The 22,249-nt window shown below is 41.7% G+C and overlaps 1 protein-coding gene across 3 annotated transcripts in view; it reads right to left on the reverse strand.

Annotated features, from left to right (window-relative positions):
- Positions 1-22,249, reverse strand: part of LOC127395741 (transducin-like enhancer protein 4) — a 99,909-nt gene that overhangs the window by 32,332 nt on the left and 45,328 nt on the right. For 2 of the 3 annotated variants that reach the window (XM_051643060.1, XM_051643062.1), the window contains 2 exons: positions 13,777-13,981; positions 13,357-13,373 (listed from right to left, as the gene is read on the reverse strand). In XM_051643060.1, coding sequence (XP_051499020.1) covers positions 13,357-13,373; positions 13,777-13,981 — 222 coding nt within the window. The remainder of the gene's footprint in view (positions 1-13,356; positions 13,374-13,776; positions 13,982-22,249) is intronic. The other variant, XM_051643061.1, reaches the window with a different exon arrangement.

Raw genomic sequence — 22,249 nt, forward strand, 5'->3', positions numbered from 1 at the left:
CCAAAGCCCTCCTGGCATCTCACCACTTTATTTGTTCCCATTTGTATCTAATGCTTTTGTCAACAGTTCAACAAAAGTCAAAGCAAACAACCCAGTACAAACACTGGGGGTAACAGCAACAACCATGAATCCTTCACAATTATCCAGCCCAGCTGCTCAGTGCCTGTCCAGGCTGCTGTCATTTACAACAGTGTCAACAAAAGGCTGAAACCCAGTAACTAGGTGGGTCAATACTACCACTGTAAACCCTCCGGAGAAGGAAATGCTGTTCTCCTGCTTAACTGCTTCAGCAAACATGCAGAATAATTCAGTTAGATAGACAAGTGTTTGCCTAATCATTTCTCGTGTGAATTATTCAAGGCTTTCCCTGTAAACTACTAAGCGATGCCTTTTCAAATATTTCTGAGGAACCAACAGATGGATGTCTGACAGGAGAAAATTAAACATGAGGTAAATTCTGACATCAGAGGACAACAGTAAACTATGGTCTTGGAAAGCGTTAATGTTCAGAGGATTAACACCTTCCTACAGACCTTGCTGCTGGTGTCACCGTATAGACGGCAAACAGCTCTTACATACAAGTGATAAGCACGCACTGGTCTGCTAGCTTCCTGATCTTTATGCAGCATAATCAACACTGCTGCCTACATTTTTTCTTTCTCTGTTTTCATGCGTGTTGTAAAAGAGTTCTCTCCAGAGAATACGTAAAATGTGGATAAAAATAAGCACAGTAGTTAGTCAGGTGGATGCGGAAAGAAAACATGCATTTATTCCCACATCTCTCCCTCCACTCCCAACCATGCTCATTTGATCTCTTCTTAATCACCCACCTTACTGTTTCTTTCTCTGCAGCCACAAGCGAATGTTCACTTGCTTCTCTCCAGAGGTTTCACTAAGACTTATGTTTACAAAGAGCAGCAAACTAGTCATACAGCATAGAAGCAAGTGCTAAGCATGACATCTTTTACTTCAATTGCCTCTTTGCTGTAGAAAACACCACCTCCAGATGTCTGCTTCCTCATTTTCAATGGCTTTTGTCACAACCATATGATTACATGAAAATATTCTTTTTAAACTTTAAGTAAAATTTAAAGAAACAGGCAAATTAGGTAAGAAGTAGTGCTTGTTTTGATTTAATCTCACTATTGGCAAAAACAAACCTGGATACGAACAAATGTTTTTCCTAAAACCAGATTACATCACAGTGCAGCATTGGACAGATACACATCTTGAGCCAGAACACAGTACCAAAACCAGTTATAAATATTTTATTTTTGACATCTACAGTAGAAGTTGTGTATATTGAATAAGTAGTATTTTAGAGAGAAACCTTGAAAGTTTTAAGACTTAGTAAAATAGTAAGAGAAATTCTGTCTCTATGTAAAATTAAAACACATAATTTTGTTTCTATAATTAGAATCTGTAGCATATTTTGTTTGCAAAAACAAGCAGTTTTGCAATGCTAGCATTGTAGCAATCTCTGGAGCTTTTTGTCAACATAAAGAGTCTTTTTCAATTAAGTAAGGTTTTCTTCCTCTTTCTGTCCAAAACAGTTATGGAACACTTGTCTACTGAATAGCTGCAGCATCATTACTTTGTGATCACTGCAGCTGTTAGTAGGCATTTCAGCCCTACTCCACATGGTGAGAAACTTCAGTTAAATTTACTATTACAAATCAAGTTATTGCTATTTGCAATGCTAAGTTTGTTTATCAGTATTAGCAGGACTGTTACAGTCATTAGCAGTATTTGCAAAATGGTTTAGGGTCCATGAAGACCACATGCACAACTGAAAGGTAGTACAGCACAGAAAATATTTTATATCAAAAGGATTGCAACTTGCACAGACTACCAGGAAAAACGTGTACAGTATCTGATGCTAGATACTCTAAAAATAACAGAGACGAGAGACAACACAACACAAAAATGTCACCACTTACTCATCTCCTGGAGTAGGAAGAGGGCTACAAAACTGGCACCTTTAGCTTCCCCATGGCTGGAGACAACACAGTTACCATAAAACCTTCATGAAGCACTCAAGAGTCCTACGTGAGGTCTGCTAAATACTTCCTTGCTTTCAAATACCTGCAGTGTGCTTTAAAGCTTTAGGCTATCTGGGTGGTATAAGAGCATAACAGACCTTTTCATAAAAGCACCAAACTGACCCTGGACAGGCTGCCTTTATGCTGAGAGCATTGCTGCTCTAATGTCCACTTTCACCCTGACAGGGCACTTGGAAAGATACCGTACTTCAAGGAAACGGCAGGAATAGGGTTTCTCCCAGCCCACAGGGTTTAATATAAGAAAGCACTTTAAAGGGATTATTTTAAAATTCTTCAGCCATTGAATTCCTCTCATGTCTTGCAGTATGAGACAGCAAAGCTCATTACAAAATAATATTTGCAGGTCGTTCATTGCAACAAACTCTTTTCTCAACGCAGGGGAGGAAAACCAAACCATTTATTTCCTCAAGGACTAAAATAAATTGCAATTTGGTATTTTTGAAAGAAAAAAAGAAAGGTGGGACAGAAATACAGCATCAGCTAGTATGGTTTCAGCAAACATATCAGGGAGAGACAAGAAATATAAGCACACAGCTATAATTACTGCAAGCCAAATAAAATGATTTCCTAATACCTGGTGTTGTAAGGCAAAGCTCTGTGTTTCTTAGGTCAGCGTTAGCTTTTCAACTCAATGCAAGCAATGATTTCTATAGTCAGGCCACTTTGTTGTTAAAATGAAATTAACAAAGGACTCAGAAATGCATTGATGTAGCTGCCAAGTTTTGTGTCCTGTGTGGTCTGTGTCAAACTCACATCACACATCCCTAAGGAGAGACCTTCTTTTGGGGTGTAGCTGCAGCAGGGAGATATCTCTCCTGGCCCTTTTTCTACACACCTGTGCTGCACCTCTGCAGCGCACACCTGTCTGACAAAGCAGGACACTGCCAGCAAAATCAGTAATTATTTAGTCTGGCCTGGCAAGATTAATATAGCAACGAAAATACTGTATGGTCTCTTTCAAAAATACAGGGGCTTGATATACTCCAGCTTCACTGCACCGAGAAGCTATGATAGAACGCTCACCCTTCAGACAAAAAAAAAGGAACAAACTGTGTCAAAATCTTCATTTCTCCCTCCCCTCCGTCCCACTTACTCATAAGCACGCATTAAGGAAACTCCCACAGCTGCATTCGCTGCCCCTCGAGAGGCAGAAAAACAAAGGTACAGCTGTGCCTGCTAATGCTCCTATGCAAACAAGTAGCGTCCAACTGGCTGCAACACCTCACTTAGAGGCACCTCAGTACTCTCTGATAAGCTCGCAGCTCAAGAAAGAAGTGAACCAGAGCAATCTGCCGTCCTCTTAATGCAATTAGCAGATTAAAGTGGCATTTCACTTCCAATACTTCATTAAAATACTGATTGCAGCCAGCACTCGCTGACGATACGACATACACAGTGTTCCCCCTACAGTCCTGCCGGAGACTCGGTGGGAACCGGCGGTGCCGGGGCCGCGCCCGGAGGCTGCAGCGGATCCGCCGAGGGACGCGGCCGAGGAGAGCGGGCAGCGCGGAGCGAGCGGCCGGGGCTGGACCCCTGCGCACCTGCCGTGCAGAGGCTGGCGGGGCCGCCGAACTGCCCCGGTGCGGGCTCGCTATGTGACTGCTCGGGGACGCACTGGGAACCGCTAACCCTCGCCTTCTGCATCTCCCAGGCGCAGTGGCGGCCGGGCCCTGGCCGCGGTGGCTGTCACACTGCTGGCTTCTGTCACACAGCTCCATTTTGCGGTCTGCGCGACTCCAGCTACCCCTCTACTTCTGTTTCCGCTGCAGTCCGGTGAGAGCAAAGCACCGGACTGGGATGAACTCCAGTCAACTGCGGTACGGACACAAGCGCTTATTTCGTTGTTGTTTTTTTGTTGTTTTGTGTGGGTTTTTTTTTTTTTTGTTTTTGTTTTGTTTTGTTTTGTTTTTTTTCCCAAAGCAGACCAAAAAGTCCAGTAACGCCTCATCTTAGGAGAAAATTATTTAATTCTTTCCCCCCGTGCAGCAAGCTAAGAGCATCCCAGCGAGAACGCCGTCAGGTCAAGTCCCTCCGCTGCGAAAAGCCCTGCCAGAGGGGGTCTGGCAACACCTCCTCTGCCATGTGCTGGGGGCACCCCTGGGGGACCCTTCAGCTCAGTCCCCACTGCTGCCAGCCAGCGTGGCCCCGCAGATGCCAAGGAGAGAACAAACTAAAAAAGATTAATTCACAGATGTTCATGCATTTCACACACAGGGTGCCCTGTGGTCCGTTGCCAGGGCAACGGGAGACCACCGGCGTGCGCTTTATTGGCTTTATGAAGTGCGTCTCGGGGGCTGTAGTCCGAGAAATGCTGCATGATAATTGTCAGGCTTTTCAGAAGCCTTGTTTTGTGTTTATCCACATTTAACCCTCCGAGTCTTATTAAGAGCACCACTATGCATGTCTGGCACATCCAGGGAAGTAGAGACGGGGGAGGGGGCGGGGGGGCGGGCACGGACTCACGCATCGTCTCCGCTTTCAGCCTAGAAACACTGGAAAATGCATCCTCAGCATCTGCTCCACCTGTCTAGCGTTGGAAGTTTTTGCCCACGGGCTGCAGGTGAGCTGGTCCCTAGGCTGCCATAGTGCAGGGTTCAGCACAGCAAGGTCTGGGGAAAAAACTGACACTGGTAGGTGCAAAGGCAGCACAAATGTCACATTAGACTAACAGAGTACTGATGGCAGGCACCTGTTTCCCCAGTAACTTCTAAAGAAGGAAAAAAAATTAAAAGAAAAAAAGGCCCAGCAGCTTCCTAGATGTAATATGAGAAAAAACACACTCTCATTTTGAATCCCGAACTCCAACACAAGCAAGCCAAACATGCCAAAACCTTTACCACAGCCCCTCCAAAGCTGTTGTCCCTGTGAAAAAGGAAAAGGAATAGGAAAATTCCATGTCCAGATGCTGGGTCTCATAGTGCCAAGGGCTACACCACCATATATAACTTCACACAAACAAGTGGGAGCAATAAGCTACGTAGGACTCTGGCTGCTCTGCCTCCCCCACCGCCTGCTCCCCATCATCTCCTTGCCCAAGGCCAGCGTCAAGTATCTCCTCCGGCTGTCCTCTTACCAGCTGTGGCAGGGCTGGGGATAGCGGGACAGGGTTAAAATGACAAATACCAAAACGCCCCAAGCAGCAGCAGTGCTGCCACCAACATCAAGCGCTAATCCAGCATGAGAGGAGAGGGAGAAAGCAAGGGTGGCAGAGGCGATCAACAGAAGAAACGGCTTGCATTCAGGCTCGAAGGAGAAAGAGCACGCAGAGACAATAATTTCCTGGGAAAAGCTAAAGCCTAACGAGAATTTACTCTGCCTCCTTTATTCAGACAACCAACCCTTTTGTGGCAGGAGCTTCCTGAGTGACAGGAACCCAGGGCCCCTTAATAGGATTTCCATATTATTTCCAACACCTGCCTAGAAGTTATTTGTTTACATTGAAGAAGGCGAGATTCTCAAATCAGACATCTGCTTCTGGTTCAGGCATATCTTAGGAAACCATCTAGAAAGAAGCTTTGTTGCTATGGAGACATTTTTATTTTCTTCCCTTAGTTGGCTGAAAAACATTAGCATTTCCAATTTTTTGTTCTTCAAAAGGCCAAATGTCACTCAACAAAACAGAACTTTTCAAATTGCTATGCAGAATACGTTAATTGAGCTTTAGATATTTAATTAATTATTCTACTCAATTAGAGCTGTACTGGAGAGAGGCGGGAGACACGGTGTAACTTTCCCGCAAATTCCCCTCAGGAACCCCCCAGTTCCTGCTGGCCAGCCTAATTGCTTCTTCCCTCAAAGCACAGCTAAAACTTTGTAATTCATGATGCACTCAACAATCTTGCATAATAACTCGGGAATCAGTCAGGCTACTAATTTCCTTCAGCTTTCTCTAAAATCAAACTAAGACACCAACAACATTTTGATCAGGAATGTGTTTCTCTCCCAGTGCTATGAATGAGATAGGAAGAGCAATATAAAGTTAATAAATTAATGCTCCTACTAGCATTTGGTGACTTTTGCCAGAGGACAGAAACTTCCAACCCACTGTCATCCATGTCACTGATTATGGAAGACAATCTGTCCTTCTCTCCTCCCTTTAGCAGCTAATTAGCTTGCCCAAGGAATCCATGGATTTCCGTGAAAATAACGAATACTTCAAGTTACTTTGTACCTAAGGGTTCTGAAGACAACTTAAAATCAAAATGCTAAGTGCTCAATGCAACAACAACAACAAAAAAAGTATCACAGTGCCAGCAGAAATACATAACGCAAAGAGAAGCTATCTAGTTTGTGTCTGGCTTTGACAAATTATTTAAAATATTGCTTATTTTCTCCTATTACTAACACCGATCTAACCCAACCTGCAAAAACCTTTTTCATTCCAGGTAAATTCACCATGAGTAAACTGGTGTGAGCCATGAATGCCAGGTTCCAAAGTATGATTTTAATAGCACACTTACAATGAGGACAACTTCAAAAGAGATAATAAACAAATTCATTCCTTCCCTTTACTTCTTTTCCCCCAGCTATTACATTGTCAAAGCCTTTGTACTGGAGAAGACCTTTCCACCCACCTCCTTACCATAGCAAACTTCCTCTTCCTACTCTACAACTGTGAAGTCATAATCCTGTGTTATCAACATCACAGTCTGTTGCCATGGAAATAATTAGACATGACTACTCAGGTTAGAAACTACAGCCCATGGAAGTGTTTGCCTCCTGGGTGCAGAGAGCATCCAGAGAGAGAACATTTGAGGTATGCTAAATCACCAAGTTGCAAAATAAAGTCTGATAGTGAAAAGCACTGCAGGAGTGGGCACACCACCAACTAAGAATCACACTGTGGCAACTGGCAAAAGGGTGCAAGGTAAGAGGTGAGTGTACAGTTAAGATAATACACAGAAGTAGGAAAAAGGCTATTGGGTAAAAGAAGGTGAAGCCATCAAAAATGGCAGAAGCAGCTTATTGTTTGATACCAGAGTACATGCTGTTACTTTCATACGAATAGTCTACACTAAATTAAAATTCCCAGATGACCTCATGAAAAAGGCAAATTATATGACACTGAATGAAAGAAAGAAATACATGTGAAACTCGGAGGGGGGAGACCAAGGGTGAAAGAAAAGAAGAAAAACACACAAGGGACATATATATACCTCAGGTTCAGTTTTGTGTTCTGAAAATCTCTTAAAAAACACAGAGCTTGAATGACGTGCTACAAGTTGAGCCATGAAAAGGTTATTAAGGAAAAAAAGCAGTGTCAAAAATGAGCTCCATAAGAGAGACCGAGACAACAAACAGGACCCTGCTAATTAATATTTGTTCTGCTTCAGCAGTTAGTTACTGGACGAGACTGCAACAAACAAGCATGTCTCACCCAATCACATCATTAATCCATTCACGTTCACCACCTGAGGACCAGCTATGCCCTACAGATATTTATTCATCTGTTCCACAAACAAACAATTACAACACATTTTCTGGAATTAGGGCACCTGTTACATTCTGCACAGCTTACACACCCAGAGGCAGACATCAATTAATACTGAAAAAATTACTGTATTGCAAGCCAAAAAAAGTTACTCATTATATTTTAATAACACCACCCCCAAAATACCCACAAAAATCAAAAACCTAAGTCTTGCAGAGCAAAGTTTAGCTCAAATATGCTCAGTTTAAAACTACCACGTCATCATTACAGAAAGCAAAATACACCAAATGCCTCGCTTGTGGATAGAGAAAGGCACAAGCAGAATCCATGACCTGAGTGTGAAATGTTTGGATTTTAACTAGCCTGTGAAGTGCTTTTCAGCTGAGTGGTACTAAAGTAGCAAAACAACAAAATTATCAGGAAATAAATTCTGTAGATTTCTTTAGGCATGTAACCACTGCCTACATTTCTTTGGCTTCTTAAACACATACTGAATGCAAGACATTTGGCAGGATATTCATGCCACTGGAGGAAGTCTCACTTAAAGAAACATGAAAATTAAGACAAAGTCCACAGCAGTATATCATGGCAGTTTATGTAGCATTCCTCTACCAGCAGAAGAACAAAGTCTGAGTAATGTAATTAAATTTGTTCATACCTGAAAGTCTTACCAAATATGATGGGAATTTTGATTTTAAACTACCTTTCCAGAAGCATTAAACTCTTACAACTTTTTTTTTTTTCTTTTTTTAATTGTCAAATTAGAACTGCAGGAATAAGCAGCTTACTCTTACCTACATACTAAATGAACAGAGGTCTGAACACTTAATAGTGGCTAAGAGGTTGAGAAGCTAAATTCAGAAGCACTGGAGCAAATGCCACAAAAAATGTAAATGGAACGTGGGAATTACACCCATGCTACACATGTAATTATTAGCCCTCACACAGATTAAAGCAAAAGCAATCTTATTGCTAAACGTGCTGGAATTTGCCCTGACATACTATTCCTAGTTCACTAGCATGTTGGACAGAAATTCCCAAACCTGCATTTGATGTGTTATTTCAGATCCTTACAAGTTTTTAGTTGTTTGTTTTGGTGTAGGTTGTTGTTTTTTTTTTCCACAGGAATCTGAAACAAGCTGTTTTATTCCTGCCACAAGACTGCAGGTTTTAATTACTGGCACTTGTTGCTGCTGAAACAGTAACAGCTAGCATAAAAATGAACAGTCTCCACAGCATAGGGAAGTCTCTGCCCGAAATCATTTAAAAGTGAGAAAAAAACCCCCCAAGAACACAACGCACCACATGAGGGCAAAGAACAACAGGATCTGCATTAACAACAGATGCTGTAAAAAATTACACAAGTTGAATCCTGTGCATGAGGCAGGAAGACTGAGAGATTCCTGAATAATCTGCCCAGGGACATCCTAGCTACCTGTGGTAGGCCGGCAACCCAGCCAGTATCTGGGGGTCCTTCTCTCCAGCCACCACAGCACCAGCCACAGGAAGAGACAGGCAGCACTCTACTGCTTTCTGCAGGGTGGTGCTTCTGCCCACAAAATGCTTCTGTAACTTCTTCACATGATCTGTTTTACAGGGACTGTAAGAGACCGGAGAAAATAGAGAAACTTTTGCCACAGCTGTCCCAGAGAAGGTACCAGGGCTGGGGAAAACAACATGCTTCCTGCATCACCAGCTCTAGCAGCAGGAGGTGGAAAAATCCTTCTAGGGTACATTTGGCAGGCAAGAATCCACTGCAGAATAACCCTTTTTTTTTTTTTTAAAGGAGTTTTACCACTTTGAAAAGGAGACACATGAAGTCCTCTGTGAAAAGCTGCTCAGTTAACTGCAGAGCTGTTTGTCTTTCTGTCTAAACACATTATATTCCCTCAGAGCCCTTAAGGCAGGGCTGCACTTCAAGCGCTGCCCTTGTGCTTGCCACCCTTCCTTTGTCCGCCCCGCAGCCTCGCCGCTGTACAAAGAGCACTCCTGTGACCCAGTTTACCACGTCTAGAGTTTTCCCACACTTCGAACTTTGCAAAGGATTTGGAGGACTGAATCCAACACGGAATCAAAGATCTCCTAAAGCCTCCCTCCTCTACAGAGCTTGCTGTGCTGATCCTGATCTATTATTTACGAATAGCTCCTCAAAAATCTCATATTATCTGGAAGGTGGGTACTGTTTCACAGAATCACAGAGTGCTTTAGGTTGGAAGGCACCATGAAGATCGCCTAGTTCTAACCCCTCTGCACGCTCACTAGACCAGATTGCTCCAACTACCATCCAACCCGCCCTTGAACACTTCCAGGGAAAGGGCATCCACAGCTTCTCTAGTCAACTTGTTTCAATGTCTCACTACCCTCACAAGGCAAGAATTTCTTCCTACTATCTCATCTAAACCTACACTCTTTCAGTGTGAAACTGTTTCCCATTGTCCTGTCTCTACATGCCCTTGTAAACAGCCCCTCCTCAGTTTTTCTGTAGTCCCTTCAGCTACTGGAAGGCCACTATTATGTCTTCCTGGAGCCTTCTCTTCTCCAGGCTGAACAGCCCCAGCTCTCTCAGCCTGTCTTCACAGGAGAGGTAGAGGTGCTCCAGCCCTCTAATCATCTTTGTGGCCCCCTCTGGATGAACTCCAACAGCTCCATATGCACCCTGAAGGCACAGAGGCAGCATGTAATGAAAGCACAGAAATTCAAGCGAAAAAGACTTGGAGAGTTTATCTGTTTCAGAAACAGCATCAACTTTACTTGATCCCTTTCTGACTGAAATGCAGCCACCACACTATTGAAATGCATTCTCCAGTGCTCCTCCCATGCAGATCCCTTTGCTGCAGCTAGAGCTCAACAGCTTGTGCTCAGTCTGGGAACACAAGTCCACTGGAGATCAGGACCACACAGAAGACTGGTTCACCACCACAGCCCACTGCTCACTCTGGGGAGGTGCTAAGAGGGACACAAGCCACATCTGGTTTACCAGGCAGAAAACATCATGTTCAGAAGAGCGATGCAAATTGCCTTTTCCTGGCCTGAACCAGGGGAAGGATCATGACCAGCAAAGCTGGAGACAGGAAGTTTCACAGACAACTGCCCAGAAAATCCAAAGTGCTGGAAGTGGTAGAAAGAAACAAGACACTTCAGCCAAACTCCTTTGTAGAAATGGGTAGGGTACCTTCATTTCCTGAATCATACACTAAAGCGTAAATTTATACTTTATGAGCTGTTCTAATATCTGCCCTGCTTAATAATCTGTATCAGCAAGAAAAAACTTTGGTGTCTCTCACAATTAAACCCAGGCACAACCTTGTATAAATCAAAATTTTGCTACCATATCAAAATGTTACACTGGGGCTGTATAACATTGCCCATATCCTCATTACATGCTACACTAATTACTACCAGCAGATTCAGAATTTTCTGCACATTAGAGGCTTTTAGAGGAGCTATAAAAAATTTCAGGCACCATTAATTTAAATTTGTATTGAAATTTCCTTTTGACAGATGGCCAAAAATTACTTACTATTTAGAGTACCAGAGCTGCCTGTTTGCACATTAGAAGAGGAAAGGGAAAAATTAAAAGCAAGAAGGCAATTTATGTCACGTTCATTACCTGTTAAATGTTAAGGAGCATTATCCTGCATGAATAAATTATTTCATACAAGTACACAGACTCCAGCTGCTGGCAACTGGCACGTTACGGCTGACAAAAACCATCTCAGGTCACATGGCAGACAATCATAAAAAGCCTCTCTTAACCAGGAGCCACTTAAGGGAGGACAGATCGATCGAACAAGCGACTAACTGCTACTCTGGGCATCACTGAAAACATTTAAGGAAATTAGCAAACTATTTCACCTTGCAAAGCTGGCAGCAAGCCCCATAATGCTGACACACAAGCCAACTCACAACCTGAACACCATGCAAGATAAACATCTCGTATAATTTCAATGTAAATTGGCACAAAGTAGCATCACCCTCCTCTCCCCTATCCAAGCTGTATGAATAACAGTGTGTTTGAGTCATTCCCAGACAGAATCAGCCTTATTGGTATAAACACTCCCCATAACACCCATGCCAGCATAAACATCCCAACATCCCACACATATTACAGAAACATAATTAGCATATTTTGTTTAAAATCAGCCATTGGCATATACTAGCAGTTCTCCTCATTCACTCTGAGTGAAATACTTGTGGTTCCACCCGTACAGGTATGCAAACTCGCTAAAGAAACCAGATGGGTTGGTATTCCCATATTTCAGTATCTGTCGTACTTGTTTGTTTGGGTGCAGAAAAAAGGAAAATGGACTAAACTTATCTGTTCACAGCAAAAAAGGGGTGTTTTAGGGAAATCATCATTAATATGCACTCAGCCTCAACCCATAAATTGACAATCCCAGTTCCCAGCTCTCACGACAAGGAACCTGAAGTGAAATCCAATGTGCTGTGGTCCTAAGTTGGCAGATAAGACAGCTTCAGTGCCTTTGCTTCTCACAGTAAAATCTGACAGTTCCTTTCAGCTCCTGGTTGTTATGCAGAGCCACATGGGTAACAGGAAAACTGACAACCATCATCTCAGTTGCACTCGGCTGGGACGTGGCAGAGTTGCCAGTGGCAGAACAGGCATGCTGAGGACGGCTGTGGGACACGTCCCCACATGGACCTGCCAGAGAAGCAAAGGCATAGCCCCTCACAAAGCAGCCCTGGCCAGACAACTCTCTGGCAGGGGTAAAGGCAGTGCTCAGAACTGTGCTCCTCCTTATGCTGTCTAGGGCATGCCAGTAACACCTGCTTGGCAAGCTCCTGGTCATCTTGTCTAATTAATGCAAGACTTGCGGTGAACACCTCTTCAGCCAAGAATAAAACTACATTTGCCCCAAAAACAAGCATAATTAAAACCAAGACAAATTGTTTTTAAGTGTTTGAGCATATCTTTAGTTTCAGAGTCACCATCACCTAAAAAAGCTTACACTCATTAAAATTGTGCAAGCCACTCAGGCTCTACTCTGTAACCATACCCAGCTACCTGGAGCTGGGCTGTTAACTGTACAGCTGACACCAGCTGGGTCTGTGGTGAATTGGTAAACCTCCTGTGGTAGCAGGGAGAACAGACTGATCCAGGAGAGGGCAGGGCCAAGATGCACCTACCCACTTGCTGCACTGAAACCCCACGAGCCTCTGAGAGACTTTTCATGGCTCTCCAGTATGGACAAGCATACACTGAATCATGGTGGTAGGCAGCACCGAATGCTCAAAATTACATAAGCCACAAGGTGTGTATTACATCTCCTTATAAACACTACCATGTGCAGCATGGTGCACATATGCATGCTGCGACGTCATTCAGAGCCTGAAAATTAACTTTTGGAAAAGAAAGCAGGCTCCTCAGTACAAGCACCACCTTGACGGGGTAGGGAACAGCAGCTTTCCAACTGCTATGGCAAAGACAGCTGGCAGCACCCCACTTCCCCCTGCGAGTGACAGAGCTCTCCTTCCATAACTGTATTATTAGGATATATCAGAATTACAGTTTACAGCCTCCAAATGACTTAAAACCACTGGCTAATTCTTTCTGCCTTAGAAGCTTGGGCAGAGACCCTGGGCAGTCCTTCCCTTACACCCAGAAACTACTGTTCCACCAAACCTACTGGATGGCACACTGCTTGCAATCCCAGCTGCCCCACTACCAGCCTCTTTCTAAGTGTCATACACCATCCGTGCAGGGCTCTGATAACCAACAGGAGCATCACAACTGGGTTTAACTTTGTGACTTTTTCCATGACTCTGGGCCATATTTCAGAACAGAAACGTGGTGTACAGCTCTTTCGAGCCACCCCTTACACATATAAAATGAAGTCCTACCTTAATGGAGTCTCTGTCTGCATGCAGAGCAGCCCCCGTAAGTAAGGAGAAAAGAAGGTGGTGGCAGGGGATGGGGAGGTGGGGGGAGAGAGAATGAGAAAAGTACTAGTTAGCTTACATTAAATTATATGTTTATCATACTCAGAAGAAAGAATCCTGATGTCTGTTAAATAATAAACTGCACAGATGTTAACTTTTCTGTACAGTTAATTATTAATACTGTACAGCCAGGCTTATAAAACTGGATTTCTATCATTTGAATACAATTTCTAGCTACCACTAGGTAATAAATACTGAAGCTATCAGCTAGAAATTCTTGTGAAAAGTACTTTTTTGTGTGTGTTTTTTTCCCCCAGAAAATATGAGTTTAAAAAAAGAAAGTAAGAAAAGAGAAACAAAGTTCTGTCAGGAACTACCTACCTCTTTGGTGATCGTTATCATGGTGCTTCTTCTCATCTTTAATTGGAAGGTGGGACTGCCCCCCCAGCGCACTGGACAGTGCCAGAAGACCAGCACTGCTGCCAATGGGTGGGATGGTTGGAGGCTGCAAGCCTGAGGGGTGTGGAGTGAGCGGCACAGGAAGACCATGTCCATGTGACAAATGCTGGGCCTGGAGTTGTTGCTGCTGTGAAAAACAAAACACAGATATTGAATTTGTTCAGGCAGCCAGGGGTTGTCTGATTGATCCTGTACATCAAACGTGACTGATCAGATCAACCAGTGGATCTGATCAATCCCAATACCAACTCTCATAAACATCCTGGCATTTTAAAAATGTTCATATGTTTGGACACCACACAATCAGTAAACTTCAGGCTGAATTAGAAGAACAATAAACAAAACAAGACAAAACAAAACAAAGGAGAGGAATTGTACAGTTTTGGTGATGCTTTTATTTCCCTAACAGAGGTATTACATTTTACTCTTTCTAGCAGAAATGTACCACGTACACATCTAATCAAAACATATGTAACTATAAAAGCAGTTATATAATGAAAAAAAAGCTGAAAATTGAGAAAATTAGTGTTAAACAGTTCTCCCAGCGCTACTGCACAGCATGCAGTGAGAGTTAATTTGAAAGAGAAAACCTGAATTAACAATCCAGAAAAGGAAACTGGTTGCAGCCACCGTTTTAAACCCTTTAAGTGTCCTCAGCGGTACTTGAGCAAATTACTAAAGAAAATCTAATGTAGCAAGGCTTGGGTCCTCCTGTAGGCTTGCTCAATAATGCTGAAATAATTGGGCACTCTGTGCACGTTTAGTGATGCTCGAATGAAAAGCTAGAGGCCTGCCCTTGTACTCTTCTCTAGCTGCTGAGTCTGTGTTGTGACAGGTTTATTTGAGTGGGACTGTGATGCATGCACCAGTAACTGCGCTGACAAGAGTTTAAAGTCATTTTTACCAGTACACTGGCAACACACAGAGAAAGCCCTTGAGAGGTTCGAATTGGAGTGCTTGACCTCAACCAGGGCTGCATCAAGCTCTGTGCTATGCTAGCCTTTGTGGGGTAGATAGGTTGTTTGTTGTTATTCAAGGGAAGGCAGGGGAAAAAAAACAACAAACCTAAAACACACAAAAAAACCCCAAACCCAAGCAAACAGGTGAAAAAGTTATGTTAAATAGATTTCAAGAGAGATCTGCTCAGGTCTGAGGCTTGCCCACTAACTGTCCAACTAATTTCTGTTTATACAGTAACTAGATTAGCTCTGAAATGTTTTGTTTTCAAGCACTCACTGCTCAGGACTCAGGGTAGATCAAATCAGAAATCCCCTAGGATTGCTTTTTCTCCACTGCACAACTGTATACAGGACTTAGGAAGAAGAAATAAAATCTAACATATAAAAACATTCCATTTTAAATTCCTAATTAAGAAGATTTAAGTCTCACTTTAGTTTGCTTTTCATTTGAAGCTAAACACACTTCTCACCTTGCAACCCAGCTCTTTAATCAGTCAAGAAACACTATGCTGTTCACTTGATTGTTCCCTCCCTCCTTAGCATGAATTTTTACATAAGGGTGAGCTGAAAGTAAAAGACTGAGAGTCATGCTAGGTAACTCTTGCAGCACACTGCATGCTCGGTGCGCTCAGTACCTCCCTGTGGAAGTACAGATCCTTCTCCTATCCTTGGAAATACAATCCAGGGGGTGGAATCAGATTGGCTGTGGCATGCACATCTCATCTGACCCAGATCAGTGCCAGGGAAAGCAGTGGAACGATCCAAAAGGAAGGTGAGAAAAAAAATAAACTGAAAATGCAAAAAATAGAGGGGCCAGGGCAAGGCACAAAAAAACCCCAAACCCATAAAGAAGATTCTTCCAGGTAGAAGAGGGAAGGCTTGATCCTTCCCCTGCTTGAGAACCATGACATTCCAGCATATATTCTTTCTTGTAGAAAGTAACAACCATATTTTGCTTGCTTGATGCTCTTATGGAAGGATGCTTTGTTTCTCAAAAGTTTACATAAACTACAACAAAATGAAGCAAGAGCCAACAGCGTATTGTTTAGCTTCAGGGTTTGAATGAGGCTCCCAGGCAGCAAGGGAACAATCTGGCATGCCTGACCTGGGGAAGGGAGGAGGAGAGCAACAGGAAAGAAAGGAATGGACAAAATAATCTGTCTTCTGGAGCCTTATTTCAAATAAGGAATTTCTAGTTCCTGATGAAGAACATGCTATAAACCACTGCAAGAAAATGTCTGCATGAACCTGCCAGTGATCTGAAGAAAAGGCATTGAGAAGAGCCTGAAATACCTACAGTGACAGAGCTTTCCCATTTTTAACTATTTCACTGTCGACTGGAGTGTACCAGGTAAGGGATCCTCACTGCACAGCACTGTACAATCCATATAGATCTGCCTGCTGAACTACCAAATTTGCATTCTATGCATTCCATGTCTCCTGTATGGACAAAATATAGTTTCCAAAGAGTTTGATTAAAAAATGTACTGTGAATGTAATCCCTTTTTTCCTGCTCTTTGTTGGGAACTTTCTACATAGCTCAGCAAGACAGCAGCACAGAATGCCCCTTAGATATACCAAACATCATTAATGCCTTCCAGGCATGGACATTAAGAGTAGCACTGGCAATGACACCTCAGTGGCTAGCAACTGGAGATCACCCAGACCAGCATGGCTGGCCTGGTACCTCCTGGCCAAGAAATGACATGTTTTCACTGCAAGTCAAAATGCAGAGAGATCTGAAAATAAGTGAACAGTGTAGGGAAAAAAATCCAAACCCACAGCCTTCCTGCCATGGTGAACTTTTCCTAAGAGACCAAACTCTCCCATGGATAACAATGGCAACATGAAATCTGGGAAAAACACGGCCCCTGCACTCACAATTAGGTAATCCACTGATACAGCAGAAATTAGGTGGAATGTAGTCACACTGTAATGGCACAAAGAAAGCACTTTGGTATGAAAAACAATCTGTAAAATAAATCTAAACTAACTCAGAATTCCAAATAGTACCACATGCCTGCGCCCCCTAGACTGGGTAATGTTGTGTGTGTTGTGTTAAGACTGGGGTGGGACTAAAAATTCAACAGGAGGAGGGTTGTGGATTAGGTTTGCATTGGTACAGGCAGGACTATGAGCTCCTCCAACACGATAAGCAACGCTGTTCGTCAAAAGTGAGGCACTGATCCAAAAATGGAAATTACAAGAATTCAAGAGAAACACTGGGAAGCATTTTGCTCTCAGAATGTAGATGAGCAAACGGAGACAAAAGTGTATGATTGCATCATTTTGCACTGTTTGCTAATAGGCACGCTCAAGAAGGTAAAGACAAAGTGACAGACCATGTCTAACTGCCATTTCCAGACCTCTGAAATCTATTACAGTATTCCAGTGTCCATGACCTTCACAGATTGGTTTTTGTTTTCTACTGCCATGGGTGTCACTGGTAAGCTTCAGCTTATCAGATGGCCTGTACACAGCTGCTTGCTTACAAGGTAAGTTATAAAAACATGGGCAATTCCTTAACTCACTGAGCATCAGTCTAGTGCTAGACAGTAGTAAAAAAAGGTAGTCTCCTCTAGTCATCAAAATGCAGAAGATATGGAGGAATAAGACAACTGACAGATATTCTCCCCACACAGAAATATTCCACTGGGGAAGAAAGTTTACATTTGTTTCTACCTCTACCATGAATTTAGATCATAAAATTTGACACAACTTAAAAATTTGCAAGAAAGCCTGAAAATGAGCCAACTGAGCAACCCTGCAATTTTTTATATGTTGCTCTAACGCTTTCACTTCCCACTCCTCCATCTTCTCTTTAATTTGTTATCCTTAGTTATGTTATTTATGAACTCTTAGCATGTGGTTAACTTTAGACAATCCTATCACAGTTGTTGACTACAGTACGTGTAAAGTCAAGCATGTATTTTCAGCATCAATGCATAATAGGTGAAAACTTGCAAACAGTGTACACCAGGCTTTATTATGCTGTAAATTCTCCGGAACTATTTAAAAATAAAAACAGCAACAGTTAGCTGCCAAGAATTATGTCCTATGGAATTGCAAAATAGATAGCCATGTTTTTAAGAAACATCCAGCACACAAAAAATGTAAGAGCACGGGTAAACCCAGCAATCAGAAAGAAGCCAAAAAAGAAGACTGTATTTGGTAGTAAGTTTGGGAAGATGACCATTTAAATCACCTCAGTAGTAGAAACTGAAGCAAAACTTTCAAGACATATTAATGCAGGTCAAATGACGATAACATCTGATTGCTACTGAACTGTTTCTTTGAATTTTCTGTATATTCTTCTAGAGAGTCTACAGTAAGGAGTAAAATAACTCCACAGCCACATCTAGACAAATGGATAAAAAGGCTTTGCAAAAGGTTCTCATCTGAGTACCACCAATTTTTACAAGAATTCTAAATATTGATGATTAGCCTAATTCTTTCCCAAACACAACTCAAGAGATCAAATTTAAAATAAAATGTGCTAACAATCCCACTAAAAAATTAGCTTCTAATGTTCTCTTGTTATAGTCAGCACATTCAAAGCTTGTTTTCCTGGACAAGCTTCAAGTTTTTACCGGATACTTTCCAAGCAGCTCTGTGTCATAGTAATGTGACAGAGGTAGAGCCTGAAAGTTCACAGCCATTATTCAAACAACCTGAAGACATTTCTAATGTTAACAAACTAATGTTTCAAAAAGATATTTTATATTTATACATGTGTGCACTACCCATACCTGCAGTACTGCTGGGAGGCAATAAATAAAATAAAATTGATAGACTTCCTTCATTGTTTGTTTGCAATTTGTTAGATTACGTGATTGATTGCTCGCAGTGAATCATTACTAAGTTAACATACAGATAAAACAGTAACCAAGATTAAAAAGATACAGACAAAAAACAACAGCTTGAGAGTACACAGTAGCAGTGCCAGTGGTTTAGAGACCAGCAAGAAAATTAAGTCCTTTGGCACACACAGTTATGAGTGTGCTTAGAACAATTTGAATTTTTATCTATCATGCTTGTTTCCACCCTTGACATGATGTGCACTGTTTGTACTTCCTTGTACATTTCTCTCTTTGCTGACATACCCTTAACAAACAAACAAACAAACAAAAAAGTTTTTTTTCTGATATTTACATACAACTCAGCAAAACAACATACAGAGACAGTCACGCATTAGTTCTTCCAGTGGAATGGTCCTGGAGCTATATCTATATGTACTGTATGATTGGTTTAACATAAAGAAACTGTAGTTCAGATGCAGGGTAAAGCAACCTGCTAGCCTTACTCTTTTAAGGGAGAGTGATCGTTTTGCAAATGACTGTGCTCAGTGTGAAAGAAACGTATCAGAGATTGGTGGAAACTCTAAAAACTCATACACAACTGATCAGCTGGAAAACACAAATGTTGTTTCTGTTCAGAAAAAGGAATAAATGCACAGGTTAGACAAAATCTAGGAAAAAAAGAATGAAAAATAATTAAAAAGAATAGGGAGGAGACCAATAATAATAATAACAACTACTTTCAATTTTACTTTTTTTTAAAGCAACTGTCAAGCATCTTGCTCTGTGAGAATCAGCAATTCCTGCCTTTGAGGATGCTGATTGTACAGAAGGAAAGCAAGCTTCACTGAGAAAACTATGGGGGAAAGGAAAAAAATCAATAGCTGTCATTAATCAGATGGGGAACATTTAGTACTCCTAGGTAAGTAACAAAGAAAGTATCAGAATCATATCTCTACAAATTGCCTCAAAGATCTTTTAAGTGATCTAGGAACCAAAAGTCATCTCCTGAATTATATTGTGGGATGAAAGGCAATATATGCAGAGCACATTTCCGTTCCTAATCACATGTGTAGAAACATCTGTTAGGATACATGTTTTATCATTTGTCCTCCCTTCCCCCCTTATGACTGTTTTTCATTTAGTGAAACAGCGTAGACAGAGGACAAAAGTAACTAAAATATTAATAAAACATACTAGTAAAGAAAAAAAAATGTGATGAAAAAGGCCTGCATTTTAATAAAGCAAAAAATAGTCCTCTGCAAAAGGTCAACTGCACCTTCCCCCAGAATCTCAGAGTTCAGTAGCTCCTCCAGCTTGCAGGACTCCTCTCCATCTCCATTTCACAGTGGGGGAGAAGAGAGGAAAAACTGGGCTCCTTAGAATGATTTTCTATTATCATTTAATAAAGGACAGAAATTCTTGCATACAGCATACCACTTAAGCTCTCTTCTCCTTTATTCTACCCCATCAACTGCTAGCTAAGGAAAACAATAACCACACCTCCTGCAAAAGAAGTCAGAGAGCATCAAATATAAGTAAGCTCAAAGTCTTACCCTCCAGAGCACCAGTGGTGTGAATGCCACAAGTGCCAAAGTTCCACTTCAAATATTTTTCAGAAAGATTTAAGCAGAACAAAGAGTAACAATAGAAGCAACTGAGTGCCCTCTGTTACAGACGACAAAAATCAGCTCTGGATAGGTAAGTGCACACTGGTTGAAGTACCTTATTGACCAAGTGCTCCACTACTCATGTCCTACCCAGACACACTGGGAAGAGATTTCTCTCCTGTGGACTGCCAGTAGGAAAATGGTGTCCCTGTTGTGACTGTGTGAATCTTGATCCTTTTCTTTAGAACTAGAAAATGAGAGTGATGCCTATGCTTTCCCAGCAAAGTCCTAAATAACCTTCTTCTATGCTTCTCATATGAAAAAGTTTCTGAAACCCTGGGCTACATACACAACTGATAAACGAAGAAAGTATCATCTGAGATATATAACAAATCAAACAATAGAAAATAGAAGAAAAGTTAAGTCATGCCACTGGTCACAGAGACCCCACTTGCTCGATCTATAAGCAATTCTACCACCTTAGCTTTTTATTTGGCAACTATAATTAACTTCGGAGTTTCCTCACAAGATACAGTCTAAGAGCCACACAGCCTTAGCATGAAAAAGATGCATGTTATGCATCTCACACATGCATATCTTTAATGCATCTTTTGAAGTCAGACCTCAGCATGTCAATTTTCTGGATAGCAGTTACTGAGAACCGTAACTCCTTTCCAGCCCATTTTGAATCTTTAAAGACTGACATTTCTGGTGCAGCTCTGCTCCTGCGCAGACCACTGTAATGCCTGTTCTTCTCATTACTGAGCAGCCTCTCCCACACATCAGTGTGAGGTGTTAGGACATCTATCCCTCTCCAAGCAGATTTCATTTAGAGATGCAGTGTTCTGTCTCTTTAATGTAGTCAAATAACTGAAACTTAAAGTGAGCTCTTTTGCTTTAGTGCAATTTCCCAGTTACAGCAGCTTTGATAAAGGAAGGTCTTGACAAGAATCAAATCACATGGATTTAAGTCACAACTCTGAAACTATGGAAGAACCATTTGTTCTCTTTGCCTCAGTCTCTTTCAAAGTTCGAACAGGGGAAGCAGTACTGCCTTGCTTCAGAAACATTACTGGAGTAAGTTCATCAATGCTTGGTGATTAATTCATATGCTAAGGAAGTGTCTGTGAAAGTTCACCAAACAATAAGGAACTGTCTCACATAAATCAAACATTCTGAAATACCAGACAACTTAGAGATTTAAGACATCTTAAATTCCTTCTTCATGAATAACCTTAACATTTGGAAATACTCTCCTTATGCAGTACTTTCGTGTCCATCCCAGCTAAGTCCTAAAGCCCTCACTTTGGCCTATATTTAAGATTGGAAACATCAAAAGAACTAACCATACATCTGACGAAAACACTTAAATGATCCACTTTATGGTATTCTGGTCCTCATTCACAGCTGTAAGCAAAAGCCTACAAAGTGTGGCTGGGAAGAAGTCCACATGACAAATACACAATCCTCTTTATGGGTGATATCTGAACTCTGTGGTATGAAACCATGACACGAAACAGTAACTGTCCTTAGGCTATTCTGTACCGTGAGGACATACATTTAAATGGACTGTATCTCCACCGAGTACATAAACACTGTTGATTTTGCAAGTAAGCATTTTTTGAAAACCCCAGCCTTCATGATACTTCAAACAGATGCTTTATATACTTCTTCATATTTTCCAAAGCCCCAGTATAAGGTCATCACTGAACACAATATATGGCATCAATAGTCTGATGGAGTATGGCAAATCTGTATTTGCTTGGATACAGCTCCCATACACTGGTGTACAGATCACCTTGGCAAGTGTTTTCTCCCTTCTACCGCATGTCAAGTGAAAGGGTACAAAAATAAGTCATAAATAAAATACACTACATGTTCATGCTGTAGAACATGAAGAAAATTATCTGTAGGAATCTGCATATCTATACTGATTAATCCTAACTAAAAAAATAAACGCACTGGTCAAATAGCTTTGGTGTCACGGTTTGGACAACCTTGAGAAACATGGAGGCAAAGTCAACCCTCC

The sequence above is a fragment of the Apus apus genome, chromosome Z (assembly GCF_020740795.1).
Source record: "Apus apus isolate bApuApu2 chromosome Z, bApuApu2.pri.cur, whole genome shotgun sequence".
Lineage (NCBI taxonomy): Eukaryota > Metazoa > Chordata > Aves > Apodiformes > Apodidae > Apus > Apus apus.